This window comes from Ctenocephalides felis, unplaced genomic scaffold (genome assembly GCF_003426905.1).
Source record: "Ctenocephalides felis isolate EL2017-DRISC unplaced genomic scaffold, ASM342690v1 CF-g0.4_SCAFFOLD_01886, whole genome shotgun sequence".
Taxonomy (NCBI): domain Eukaryota; kingdom Metazoa; phylum Arthropoda; class Insecta; order Siphonaptera; family Pulicidae; genus Ctenocephalides; species Ctenocephalides felis.
Window position 1 is genome coordinate 1,715,499 of NW_020538040.1, and position 14,696 is coordinate 1,730,194.

At 26.2% G+C, this 14,696-nt stretch overlaps 2 protein-coding genes across 2 annotated transcripts; one reads left to right on the plus strand and one right to left on the minus strand.

Moving 5' to 3' along the window:
• Positions 1–363: 363 nt before the first annotated feature.
• On the minus strand, positions 364–9,343 carry LOC113378325 (phosphoglycerate kinase-like). The gene is made up of 11 exons (XM_026618860.1): positions 9,251–9,343; positions 8,629–8,820; positions 8,358–8,561; positions 8,089–8,233; positions 5,883–5,964; positions 4,265–4,413; positions 3,975–4,082; positions 3,338–3,472; positions 2,184–2,305; positions 1,451–1,551; positions 364–503 (listed from the first exon to the last, which is right to left on the minus strand). Exons 2-11 carry the CDS (start codon positions 8,688–8,690, stop codon positions 364–366), a joined length of 1,248 nt encoding a protein of 415 aa, XP_026474645.1. The 5' UTR covers positions 8,691–8,820; positions 9,251–9,343.
• A 2,609-nt stretch (positions 9,344–11,952) lies between these two features.
• LOC113378469 (small integral membrane protein 12-A-like) lies at positions 11,953–12,892 on the plus strand. The gene is made up of 3 exons (XM_026618999.1): positions 11,953–12,090; positions 12,493–12,640; positions 12,739–12,892. The coding sequence occupies exons 2-3, from the start codon at positions 12,511–12,513 to the stop codon at positions 12,864–12,866; spliced, it is 258 nt and encodes an 85-aa protein (XP_026474784.1). The 5' UTR covers positions 11,953–12,090; positions 12,493–12,510; the 3' UTR covers positions 12,867–12,892.
• Positions 12,893–14,696: the final 1,804 nt, after the last annotated feature.

Here is a 14,696-nt window from a genome sequence, read left to right on the forward strand (position 1 = left end):
TAATAACTTATTATTTAACAGCGGCATCAGTCTATGTCTTGAGGTGCCAAGGGCACTCTTAGAACCTTCGTATATGGATCGAGCGCGCGGTTCTTTACCAACCATTTCCCACCAACCGCGGTTTAAATCTATGCTGTTCGGTCGATGCGTGTGATTCGAACGCGCATGATGGACTTTTATGAATGAATTTTATGATGGAATCTCAAACAAACAGTCCTTAACATTATTAAAATTCTATATTTATCGAAACGTGGTATAAAAATATAAATGCAGACATTATAAAAGATAAAATCGATAGATTAAAATTTATATATATATATATATATATATATATATATGAATAAAATTTAATTAAAATATTTATTATTTGTCACAGAGTGCTTGCACGCCTGGCAACACTTTTCCTTCGAGCAATTCCAAGCTGGCACCACCACCGGTGCTCACGTGGGACACCAGGTGCTCCGTTTGCCATTTTGCACAGCAAGTGGCTGTGTCACCACCACCTGGAAAAAGATAAATAGATAAAAAGGGACTCTACTGGTGAGCAAACTAATAAGAAGAAAAGTACAAAAAAAAATATGGCGGAGTAAAATAAAAGGACTCTACTGATGAGCAAACTAAATTTTAAAATAAAGCAAAAAAAGGGACTCTACTGACGAGCAAATTAAAGCAAAAGGACTCTGCTGACGAACAAATTAAATATTTCATTAGGAAATTAGGAATAGACTCTACTGACAAGCAAAATTGAATACTAAGAGAGAAATTTAGAAAAGGGACTCAACTGACGAACAAATTAAATATCTTGATGGAAAACGTCAAAAAAACTCTACATATTAATATAAAATATTTAGATATAAAATTAGAAAAAGGACTCTACTGACAAACAATCTAAATGAAATTAAAAAATGGACTTTACTGACGAGCAAATTAAATTTTAAAATAAAAAAAGGACTCTACCGACAAGCAAATATAAATATCTAGATTAAATATTAAAAAAAGGACTCTACTGACAAGCAAACTGAATCAAAGCTAATTTAAAATGTAGAGAAAATTAAAACAGACTCTACTGACGAGCAAATTGAATAATAAGAGAAAATTAGAAAAGGAACTCTACTAACAAGCAAACTGAATCAAATTAAAAAAGACTCTACTGACAAACAAACTAAATATCTAGATAAAAAATTGGAAAAGGATTCTACTGACGAGCAAAATAAATATTTTGATGAAAAACGAAAAAAAGACTCTACTGACGACTAAATAAAAAAAGATAAATAATTAGATAGATGATCAGAAAAAGACTCTACTGACGACTAAATTAAATTAAAACAAAAAAGGGACTCTACTGACCAGCAAATTCAATATATGACAATGAAATTATAAAAGGACTCTATAGACAAGCAAATGAAATTTGAGGTTTTGGTTTTTTAGATGATAAAATAATATTTCTTACCAATGATAGTGACAGTTCCTTTCTTCGTGACATCAACTACAGCATCCATGATGGCTTTTGTACCTCTCGAGAAGTTTTCAAATTCAAATACACCAGCTGGCCTAATATATAAAACACAAAAACATAGTAATACATTTTTAAACAATTCAAAAGTTTAGTTTGTGCCCTTTTTTTAAGATTCACTTCCTTTTATGAGTAAATTATCAGTATATAACGTTAAGCAGACAAAATATGATTGAGGTTAAGTGCTCTCAATTTATTTTTTTTGCAAAATCTAGTAATAATTTGTGCAAAATCTAGTAATAGACTTTCAAAAGTCTCACAAGTTTTATTTATTCTCTTTTTTTTCGTATTCTTTACTCTATAAATGAACTATTATATAAAGTTCAATAATTTATAAATATAAGGTTATGTAGGAATGGTTACACTTGTTATTTGTAAAAAAAATTATATTTTAATGCCAAATTTCTTTTATAATATATATATATATATATATATATATATATATATATATATCAGTGTGAAATTAATCATATACTCATATATAATTAATTAATTAAACCATATTAGTTATATTTGAACAAATGATTGAGGTTATGAGTTATTTTGTTAGAAAAAAATTATGCAATATTTAGTAAAGTTTTAAAACAAATCAAAAATTTGATTTTTCATTCGTTTTGTCAAAGAGTAAAAAAAGCTAATTTTAAATTTAAATTAAAGTAACAAATCTTACCCATTCCAAACGATAATCTTAGCCCTCCGAATAGGTTCACAAAATAGTTCAATCGATTTTGGACCGACATCCAAACCCATCCAATTCTTTTCGATACCAGATTTTAAATCAGCAGAACCCACCTGAAAACATGAATAGAACATATATTTATAATTATTATTATTAATAGAACATATATTTATATTTATATTTATATTTATATATTTATATTTATATTAATATATTTATATCCTTTAAGTCCTTTTTCTAATTTTCTATCTAGATATTTAATTTGCTCATCAGTAGAGTCTCTTATCTAAATTTCCATCCAAAAACTTAATTTATTTATATTTATATTTATATTTAAAGCATTTTAAAACAAATCATTACTAGTTAGTGTTGTTTCAACATTTATATTTAGTATTGACAACACCATGCGTATATCTTACTCACTCGCTCACACGGTTGTGTATGCATCGCTCTCTTTCACTCTAGTGTTGTCCGAACGAAATTTAGGATAGACGATTAAAAAATAGCAAAAATTAATTAAGCCAAATAAAAATTGCTTAAATTATGCATTCATAAGTAATATACTTTTTTGAATGTTAATTATTCGTTTACTTAGCACGCGACATACATCATCACGTAATAGTTTATTTATATTATTATTTTTACTATTTATATTTATATTTATATTTATATTTATATATAACAATCATCAATTACAATTTAATAATAAATCTGAACACTCATATAAATTAAACTATGAAAAATTAGAAAAATAACTTGAATTTAATGCAATAATGAATTTAATTTAATTTAATTCATGGAATTTATTTATTATATTTATATAGTAGATTCTAATATGTCTAATAATTAAAAAACAACTATGAATAGATGTAGCATTATGTTAGAATTTAATAAATGTGTTTTGAGAGAAATATCACATTCAAACAGCTGTATCTTTAAAATAATATTAATTTAAATAAAATAAATTAATTTAAATTTAAAAAAATCTCCTCATACATATATTATTGAATAGTTAAGTTTTGAAAATGAAAAAAAAAAAACGATTTTGGAATTTTTACGTTGGAATACAAGAAATTTGTATTATTTATAAATTAGAATCTTAGTAAAATCTAAAATACTATAATTTTACCTAAATTGTTTTTTACCTTGGCATTTTCTGAAAAAGAATCAGCAGTGACAAAATCAACTGGAAGATGAATTTGCACATTGTTTTTCTTCGCCTTGTCCATTAATTTTTCCACAATTTTGGCACCTTCTTGATCGTATAAGGAGGAACCAATCTAATAAAAATGTAAAAAAATCAGTCATTAAATTAATTGCAGGACAACTACATCTTGATGATGGTATCAGATTAAATCTCAGATATAATACATGGGAAAATATCCTTTAAAAAAAACGGATTGTAATAAGTAAAAATTTATCACTAGAAGGAACAACTTCTGGTGTTAATAGTAACGCCATCTATTAGACCTGATGTAACCTTTATATAATTGTTTTATTATCTATAATAATTATAACATAATACTTTCAAAATGCTTTTTTATTTGTTAAAGACTAGAATCAAGATAATATAATAAAAATAAATAATACATATGCTTATATAAAATAGAGAAACCATATAAATAATAAAATATTTATGTAAAGTTTATAAAAAAGATAATAGATAGCGTTACCATTAATATTTAACCACTTCTAATAGTCTTAGAAAACTAATTATATTGGAAGAAAGAATGTTTGAAAGAATGTTTTTTACTTTAATTTTAAATAAATATAAACTTTTACCTCCATTCCATTTAAAACTTTTAAGAAAGTATAAGCCATTCCACCTCCAATTATCATCTCATCCACTTTGTCTAACAAATTTTCGATTAGTTGAATTTTATCAGCAACCTAAAATAATATAATGATGATAATTTTATACATTTAAATAATTCATTTAAAAAAAAACATTTTTTATGCTATTTATGAAACGATATAAAAATGCACCACATGAATTATTTTTTTATTTTAATTCCATCAATCAAAAATTGTTTGGTTCATTTAATGATGATATTTTTTTTTATTTCTATTACCTTTGCGCCTCCTAAAATGGCCAAGAAAGGCTTCGGTGGGCAATCCAAAGCTTTAGCAAAATAGCACAGTTCTTTATTCAACAACAAACCAGCTGCACGAGTTTCAAAATGTTCTCCAAGCATTGAGCTGTGAGCACGATGGGCAGTACCTGGGAAAAAAACAAATATAATAATTTTCCAAAAGGCAATTTGCAATTTAAAATAATTAACTAGTGACGCGCATGGCATCTCGTGCTTTAAGGCAAATTGCTGGAATTTCCCGTACCATAATTAAATAATTGAGGAATGAAAATAATCAATAATTGTTTTGAATAATTTCAAATAGATGATTTATTACATACTGTAAACTTATAAGTTCTTATTAAATTGGGCGACGAGTGTTTTTTATAAACAATTTATGTGCATATTTGCAAGAGTCAATTTTTTTTAATTTGATTTATTTGATAATTTAGAATTTTTTTTAGAAGTTTGAATTTATTTGAATTTAAAAAAAAAAGATTTTTTTTAAATATTTTGAGAACTTGAAAATTTTTGAAAATATTCGTTTTTGTTTGGAAATTATCGAAATATTCTCAAATTTTTGTAAGAAATCTTTTTTTTTTAAATTGTGCGAAATATAGATTTTTTTTTTAATTTTCAAAATTATTAAATATTCTGTAAATGCATATTTTGCACACAACCTACTCAAGCAAAATGTTTTTTTGAATTAATCTAATCGGGTGATTCGTTCACTCAAAAACCGCATAACCGTTTGCGCTTCATATCTCCGAAACGGCAGAACTGCCTTTTGCAAAAACGCCTCGCAATCGAGTACGAACAGAATGATTTCTCAATTTTATAAATCGGTTATTATATAATATCGAAAATGTTGAGAACATTTGTTTTAATCATATAAATAGACTTCAAAATTAAAAATCTTGGTACGGAACCCAAAAAAAATAACACAAAATGAGTACACATTATTAAAATCTCTATGAAATATCTGATATTTTGATGTGCATATTTCCAAAAAACATTTTTGACCGGCAAATGACAATTTTTCAACTTATTTTTATTGAGAGTTCATAACCGCTGGACCTGCCTTCCTCAAAATTTAACCAGTTCTTCATCTTGTCAATACAAATAAAATGTTTTTGAATTATTAAAATGGGACGCTCCGTTTTCTTAAAAACTGAGTTACCGTTTTTGGCATTTTTTGCCCCATATCTTCGAAACGGCTAGACCTGGCTTCGCCAAAAACTATCAGCACGTCTCCTTATCAATACGAATCGAATGTTTTTCGTATTATTCAAATCGGTTGATCCGTGTTCCCGAAATCGTCGACGAAAATTTGTATCCGCACATACATACACGCACGCACATAATACACACACACACATACATCCATTTTTTCTAAGGTATGCCAAAATGTTCAGAAACCTCTGAAACGTAAAGATATATAAAAATTTTCATTTTCGATTTTTTTACTATAATTTACCCCAAGGGAAGTTAATTAAAGAGTAAGAAAAAGAGTAAGAGTAGAGTATCAAATTAAAATATAAATTAGAGTATAAATCATCCAATGTTTTATTCCTTCAACTATATTTGTATATATAGATAATTTTTTGAGTATACTTACCGAAAGCATCATTAACATAAACGTCAGCCAATTTTCTTAAACTTGCTCGAAATTCTTTAACTTTGTCAGGATTTGCCTTCACCTAAAATTATAATAATTATATATATATATATATATATATATACATATACATATATAATAAAATATAAAATACAGTAAAATCTATGAAAATCAAACCTTATTTAATCTAAAATTAGTAAAGTCGCCGTACATAGCTCAATAAATTTGATGAAACTAATAAGAAAGATAACTAATTTGATACTTCTATAGATAAAAAGTTCTAGATTTATCCAAACACATAGTCAATTAGTCTTAAACAAAGATCCTTTAAATAAAATGAGCATATAACTTTAATAAAGATAACTTTGCATGCGGCAAATATATAAAAGCTAAACATTTTCGCTAAAAGCAAGTAATCGCCAATATAATTACTTTTGAAAAAAATAATTCACGGATCTGGAGGCTGTACAGAAAAATGCTCAGAGGATGAGGATATCTTGCAAAAAAATGATTGTGTGACCACTTACCAGTTAATTATGACAAAAAAATCGTATAATTTATGTAATGTATATTACTTCTTAAGGGGGTATTCTAGTGTAGAAATTCAAAAAAATCGTTTTTTTTTATTTCATATTTTCAAAGTTTAACTATCTAAGAATATAAGTACGGGAAGGTTTTTGAAAATTTGAATTATTTTTGGAGATATAGGCATTTTACTGACTCGGTCTCCATACTGGTTTGGCTTCACGCAAAACTTTAAATGCGTTTTTCTCAGAACAGACTTTTTCAGTACTCTTGTCACGATTTCTGGAGTTTTACTCGACCAATTTATTTGAAATTTTCAGAGAGTCTTGTTTATAGATCTATCTATAGTCTGAACTAGAATCATCCCCAAATTCCTATTTTTACTATTTTTAAAAAATTCGAGAAACTCGAAAAAAATACAGTAAAAAAAACCTTTTCCTTTTCAAACAGTCGCCAATTTGTGAAAAAAAATTTTTTTTACTCATCGCTAGTTCAGCAGATTGCGATTATATTGTAGATTAATAATTTTTTATTTTTTGCATTTTCGATGGTAAGCAGGGTCAAACCTGAGGTGCCAATTTCTTGAGACCACCACTTCATCAGTTGCCAGTTTTTACAATTTTTATCTTTTTTATTTTTTAATTTTTGTTTTGTATTTTAATAATATTAATAAACAAGTGGTAAAAATGGATAGTAAAAACATTCATTGCTTTCTTTTACGACACTTTAAAAATGACCTAAAATTCATCGCTCTACACTAGAATACCCCCTTAAGGGGCACAACTAGTGTAACCGCCTAAAAAAGGTGATTTTTGGAAATTTATATTAAAAAAACTACTTTATCAATAATTTCAAAATTTTAGCAAAATATTTATACAAAATTAAATATTTTCTAAGTTATCGTCGATCTCCAACGGCGCGACAAAAAAAAAAGGTCCTTCACTGCTGCAGTGATTCCGGCCTTCTACGTGGATGAAATCAAAAAAAAAAAAAAATCGTTAAACTAGATAACATTGTCTGTAAAATGAACTACGATGAAAAAAATAAATAAAAAATTGACAAAATGGCGGCGTTTTTTTTTTAAAAAGTCGAATTTTCCCCAAAATTTTGATCGTTTTTCGACTGCGAAAATTCGATTTTTGATCCGATCAAATAATCGATAGTTCATTTTACGGAGAACCATATCAAAAACATGTAAAAAAAAAATTCGATAGTGATCGGATCATTAGTTTTTGGGTAATCGCTGCAACAAATTCGGAAAATGCTGTTTCGAGAAAAACGCGTTTAAAGATAAAATGATCGTTGTACTATATACTATATATATACTCTTTAAATGGCTGTGGCTCAAAAACTATTTAAGATATCGATTTGAAATTTTCATATGTTATTTTTAAAGGTATAACCTATCGAATTATGAAATAAAACAAAAATCGATTTTTTCGAAATTTCACACTAGTTGTGCCCCTTAAAAAAAAAAATGATAAAAGTAACAATGTTTATTATAAAATCATAATATGTAGCATGTTTTTTTGAATTATTGGTACATAACTCCTCATTTTGTTAAGAAGAACTAGAATTCTTTATTCTGTATAACACAGATTCGCATAACACGCTACCTGTATATATATATATATATATATATATATATATATAAATAAATATTAATAATTTAATTACATACCTTATTTCCAGAAGCATCCACACCTTTACCTTCTTCTTCCAAATGAAATCTCAAATTCTCCAATAAAATAATCGAACCTTGCTTCGCATTATTGCACTCTTGTTCTACTTTAGGGCCCACACAATCTTCCAAAAATGTCACATCCCTTAAAAAGAACAATATACAATAAAGACACAGAAGTTTGACTTATTATCCTTAATACTTATATTTATATTTATATTCACTTTCTTCAGTCATTTTACACTTTGGTATCAAATTATTTCTATTACCTGTTCAATAGTTTCTTCAATTCCTCGGCAACAGGTCTAAGACTGTATTCCTTTTTAGGAAGCCCATCAGGACGTCCTAAATGGCTCATTAAAATCACACTCAAGGCATTTTTATTCAAAGCGTACTTAATTGTATCCAAAGCTGCTACTATTCTTTGATTGTTCGTGATAACACCGTTTTTTAAGGGAACGTTGAAATCAACCCTAAATGATAACAGAAAAATAAATATAACTAAAAAATATATATTAATTCACTATAATTCTTTATTACCTCATAAGAACTTTCTTGCCTTCCAAATCCACACTCTCGATACTCAATTTGTTCAAAGCCATTGTATAAAATATATTAATAAAACACTTATTATATAATTTCTTTACAAAAATCTTGCAGGTACTCTTGTACTTTTATCAAATTGACCTTTGAGACTTCTCGAACACACACATGCACTCAATAAAATAAAATCTGCAAAATATAATTTATATTAGTTAAATATCAAATAACTAAAACTATAATAACAATAATAATGTAATAATATTTAATTACTTTTAACAATAATAATAATGTGACAATAATATGTAAGTTTTTGTCAAGTGCAAGAAAGACAAGATAAAAGGTTATTGAAGGTCATGATAAAAATTTGATGTTTTTATCAAAAATATTGAAAAGTTTGTTGTGTTATAGACTAAGTTACGTAATAACATGATTATATTCATTTTATTACCAAATACATGCATATATAACGCATTTAATTGTGTATTTAACACATTTGTTGTATTTAATTCAAGTAGTAACCTCAAAATTGTCAAAATATCCATAAAACAGTTTTTACATTATTAAAGTATAAAATTATATAAAAAACACAAATATAATACCACAGAATGTATTCCCTTACATAATTCTAAGTTATTCGTATAAAATTCACTTATAAAACAGCATTTTACAACATTTTGTCGGCACAATGAATGAAGATGTCAAAAGTAGAAACTGTCAAGTGAAACACATCAACGAGTGTTACCGTGTGAAGTTAAACACATATAAGAGGCGGGAGTTTTAAATTTGAATTAGAATAATTTGTAATTATAAGTTTTTTGTAATATTAATAAGGTATAAAAAATAATAATAACTTATTAATGCTTAAGTATAAATATAATATATATTAGTTCATATAACACGACTTTATAAAGCATTTTATCAGCACAAAGAGTGATTTTATTGGTTACATTTTTTTTTAAATTTACGTTTATATTGCAAAAATTTATTATACGACATATATAGTATTATATATCGTTAAAAAGCTATTAAAACTATCTACAAATCTGTATATAACAATATATTACGTTTCAAACACAATTAAATAAGAAAAATTATTGAAGTTTAAAATTTAGTTAGCCCTTGGTGGATTTTTTGGTTACATTTTTTTAAATTTACGTTCATATTACTAAAATTTGTTATACGACATATATATTAATATATATAGTTAAAAAGCTTATAAAATTATCTACAAACCTGTATATAACGTTTACAAACCTTTCAAACAAAATTAAATGAAAAAAATTAGTAAAATGTAAATTTAATTAGCCATTAACAGATTTTTTGGTTACTGTCAAACACATCAACGAGTGTTACCGTGTGAAGTAAGCAACACATAAGAGGCGGGAGTTTTAAATTTGAATTTGAATATTTGAAAATTTTGGATAATAATAAGTATATAATTATAATAACACGTTACGTCAATATTTTTAGTACAAATGCGTTTTGTTTTTAGTTTTTAGTTTTATTTAGTTAAAAAGGACTCTACTGACGAGCAGATTAAATACCAGAAGAAACAACTCTAAGAGAAAAATATTAGCGAAAAAATTGCTGATAGTAAAAAGGGACTCTACTGACAAGCAAATACTAATAATTTTTTAAAAAGACCCTACTGACGATATAATTCAATTCCAAATTAGAACAAAAAAAAAACTCTACTGACGAGCAAATTAAGGACTGAAAAAATGGTTAACGGAAAAAGGGACTCGACTGATAAGCAAATGACAAATTTGGAGAAAAAAGGACTCTACTGACGAGCAAAAATATTTGGATCTATTCAAAGAAAGGACGAGCAAAAATATTTTAAATTCTTCTAAAAAGGGACTCTACTAACAAGCAAAACCATTTCAAATTTTTCAAAAAAAAAACAATCTACTGACGAGCAAAGATATTTTAATTTATTCTAAAAAGGGACTCTACTGACGAGCAAAAATATTTGGATCTGTTCAAAAAAAGGACTCTACTGACAAGCAAAATATATTCTAGCAAGAAAAGGAACTCTACTGACTAATAAATATAGATTTATTATTATTTTCTACCAAAAGGGACTTTACTGACAAACAAAACTATTTTTAATTATTCTAAAAAGGACTCTACTGACGAACAAAAATATTTGGCATTTTTTTCAAAAAGGACTGTACTAACAAGCAACAACATTTTAAATTCTTCTAAAAAGGACTCTACTGACGAGCAAAAATATTTGGATCTGTTCAAAAAAAAGGGACTCTACTGACAAGCAAAATATATTCTAGCAAGAAGAGGAACTCTACTTACTAATAAATATAGATTTATTATTATTTTCTACCAAAAGAGACTCTACTGACGAACAAAATTAATTTAAATTTTTCAAAAAAAGGACTCTAATGACGAGCAAAAATATTTTAAATTATTCTAAAAAGGACTCTACTGACGAGCAAAAATATTTTAATTTATTCTAAAAAGGGACTTTACTGACGAGCAAAAATATTTGGATCTGTTCAAAAAAGGACTCTACTGACAAGCAAAAAATATTCTAGCAAGAAAAGGAACTCTACTGACTAATAAATATAGATTTATTATTATTTTCTACCAAAAGAGACTCTACTGACGAGCAAAAATATTTTAAATTCTTCTGAAAAGGACTCTACTGACGTGCAAAAATATTTTAAATTATTCTAAAAAGGACTCTACTGACGAGCAAAACTATAATAAATTATTCTAAAAACGACTCTACTAACAAGCAAAAACATTTTAAATTATTCTAAAAAGGACTCTACTGACGAGCAAACATATTTTTAATTCTTCTAAAAGGGACTCTACTGGCAAGCAAAATTACTTTAAATTGATCAAAAAAGGACTCTACTGACGATCAAAAATATTTTAATAATTTTTAAAACTAAATATAAATTTGAAATTATTAAAATTTATATTTTAAATATAATTTTTTTAATAAAGTCGTGTTTTAGGACTTTGTTATCGGCACAAAGTATCCTAAAGTAAAAACTGTCAAAGGTCAGCCATTGTGCAAACTGTCAACACGTTGAAGAATGAAGTTAACATCATATTGGGCGGGAGTTTTAAATTTCAAATACTGTTAAATATCTCTTGCGTAATAATAAGTATTTGACACATATATATTGATAATAATAATTAATTAACGCATAATAATGTAAATGTATACGTAAATATATATAAAACTTGATATACAAATACATATTTGTATTTATATATATATATGTCTTCTTATTACATAACCTATATATACATGTTTGACAATTTGTCAATTTGACATTTCAATATACTCAAGCGGCTAAAATTAAGTTTATTTAAATAATTTATAAAAAATTACGTGTAAAACTATCAATATATACATATAAAGTATACAAATGTGTTATTAAATAATTATTATAGTGTTAAAAGTGAAATAGTGTATAAAAATTACAGGTAAATATAAATTTGTAAAAGACCTAACCTATATGTACTTATCATATAATTATTAATCATATATTATATTAAAGTGTTTTAAATTATTAACAGTAAATTATTAATGATAAATAAAAACTATGTTGTAATTAGTTATTAGTGTTACATTTGAAAACATTTATATAAATCGCTTAGATTAGATAAATAGTGATTGACAATAAACATAACTTATATGTCATTATTAAATAAGTAAATATATGTATATATGTATATATATACATATATATATATATATATATATATACATATATATACAAATTTACCTGTTCATAATAATCTTTTCACCTCAAGTATCTAAATATCCACTTCATTGTTTATTTCTATTCTTGAATATTTTTAACTTCTCTTTTTTAATTGTTCTAGATATTTTTGTTCGTAAAAATGTGGCCCATAATAATGCAGTTCTTGAGAAGCAGGGCTCCAATAATAACTTTGCCAATTGCTTCAGTAATCGGTGTCATCGGTTACAACATCGAAGGCTGGATATCTGATAAATATACACCGTATCAGGGTAAATATATAATTAAATAAGTAAATCATTTATTATATATATATATATATATATATATATATATATATGTATTTATATTTATGTTTCTATTTTTTCAGAGTCGATCCAAGATAAAAGAATAGAACGTCTGTCAGACGACAAATGTCTAGAAAATGCAACAGAAGTCAAAGCTTTAACTTACAACGAGAATGTCTTTAGTAAAAATCTATCACCGAGTTTGAAATGATTTTTAATAAATAAAGATGTTTATTAAAGGGAAGTGATATGTATATATTTGTAGATAAATAAATGAATATTTGAAATTTACCTGAAGCGATGTCTTTAAAATTTAAAATTCTTTTGTAGGTTTATTTGCACTTGTAAATTCTGCTTCGTAAAGCCTTTTCTGCTACTTATGGTCTTTTCTTGACTCACTGTTTTCTCTTGAAAAATATTTGTATTAAAGTGCACATTTTTTTTATACTCGAGCAAATTTTTTTCTATTTTTTTAAAATGATATCTCAAGAACTTTTGGATTTAAATTTTAATAGAAGGCTGTTTTGTCTTTCTTTCATATTTTATATAAATAAATTAAACACGTTAAGTTATATAATAAACAATAAGAATTCGTTCTACTCTTGTTGAATTGAATAAATGTTATTCGTATATAAATTTGCTAAATTTGATCATTAGTAGAGTTTCTTTGATCATTTTATTCCTAATTTGTGCTTTCTTTCCAGTAGAATTGCTTTTTATCACTTTTCCGAATTTGCATGTCAGTAGAGTCCTTTTTCTATTATTTATTAGTAATATCAAGTTTGTTCGTCAGTAGAGTCCTTTTTTGCTATTTTTGAAGTCTGATTTTAAGTTTGTGCGTCCTTTTTCTATTTTAGTAGAGTCCTTTTTCTATTTTTTAACTCTGATATTAAGTTCGTTCGTCAGTAGAGTCCTTTTTCTATTTATTAACTATGATATTAAATTTGTACCTCAGTAGAGTCCTTTTTTATTATTTTTAAAGTGATATTAAGTTTGTGCTTCAGTAGAGTTCTTTTTGCAATTTTTTAACTATGATATTAAGTTTGCTCATCAGTAGAGTCCTTTTTCTATTTTTATTAGTAATATTGAGCTTGTGTGTCAGTAGAGTCCTTTTTCTATTTTTTAACTTTGATAATAAGTTTGTACGTCAGTAGAGTCCATTTTTATATTTTTTAACTCTGATATTAAGTTTGTTTGTCAGTTGAGTCCTTCTTCTATTTTTTAACTTTGATAATAAGGTTGTACGTCAGTAGAGTCCATTTTTATATTTTTTAACTCTGATATTAAGTTTGTTTGTCAGTTGAGTCCTTCTTCTATTTTTTATCTCAGATATTAAGTTTGCACATCAGTAGAGTCCTTTTTTCTATTTTTTAACTCCGATATTAAGTTCGTTCGTCAGTAGAGTCCTTTTTCTATTTATTAACTATGATATTAAATTTGTACCTCAGTAGAGTCCTTTTTTATTATTTTTAAAGTGATATTAGGTTTGTGCTTAAGTAGAGTCCTTTTTCTATTTTGTTAAAGGTTATATTTAGTTTGCTCATCAGTAGAGTCCTTTTTTATTTTTAAAGTGATATTAAGTTTAAGGTTAATTTTTTTATTTATACCGCTGATATTAGGTTTGCTCGTCAGTAGAGTCCTTTTTATATTTTTTAACTCTGATATTATGTTTGTTTGTCAGTTGAGTCCTTCTTCTATTTTTTTAATGTGATATTAAGTTTGCTCGTCAGTAGAGTCTTTTTTATTTTTTTAATGTGACATTAAGTTTGCTCGTCAGTAGAGTCCTTTTTTTATTTTTTTAATGTGATATTAAGTTTGCTCGTCAGTAGTAGAGTCCTTTTTCTATTTCTTAACTTAGATATTAAGTTTGTTCATCAAAAGAGTCCTTTTTTGCTATTTTTAACTCGGATGTTAAGTTTGCTCGTCAGTAGAGTCCCTTTTCCTTCATTTTTTAGCCTAGATTTTTAATTTACTTGTCAGTAGAGTCCTTTTCTACTTTTCTCTTACAATTAGTTTGCTCGTCAGTGGAGTATTAGGTCAT

Coding starts and splice junctions, on each gene's coding strand:
- LOC113378469 (XM_026618999.1), top strand. CDS start 12,511: ATGTGGCCCATAATAATGCAGTTCTTGAGAAGCAGGGCTCCAATAATA. Junction 12,641..12,738: donor TAAATATACACCGTATCAGG/GTAAATATATAA, acceptor CTATTTTTTCAG/AGTCGATCCAAGATAAAAGA.
- LOC113378325 (XM_026618860.1), bottom strand. CDS start 8,690: ATGGCTTTGAACAAATTGAGTATCGAGAGTGTGGATTTGGAAGGCAAG. Junction 3,473..3,974: donor AAGTTTTAAATGGAATGGAG/GTAAAAGTTTAT, acceptor CATTTTTATTAG/ATTGGTTCCTCCTTATACGA. Junction 504..1,450: donor AGGAACTGTCACTATCATTG/GTAAGAAATATT, acceptor ATCTTTTTCCAG/GTGGTGGTGACACAGCCACT.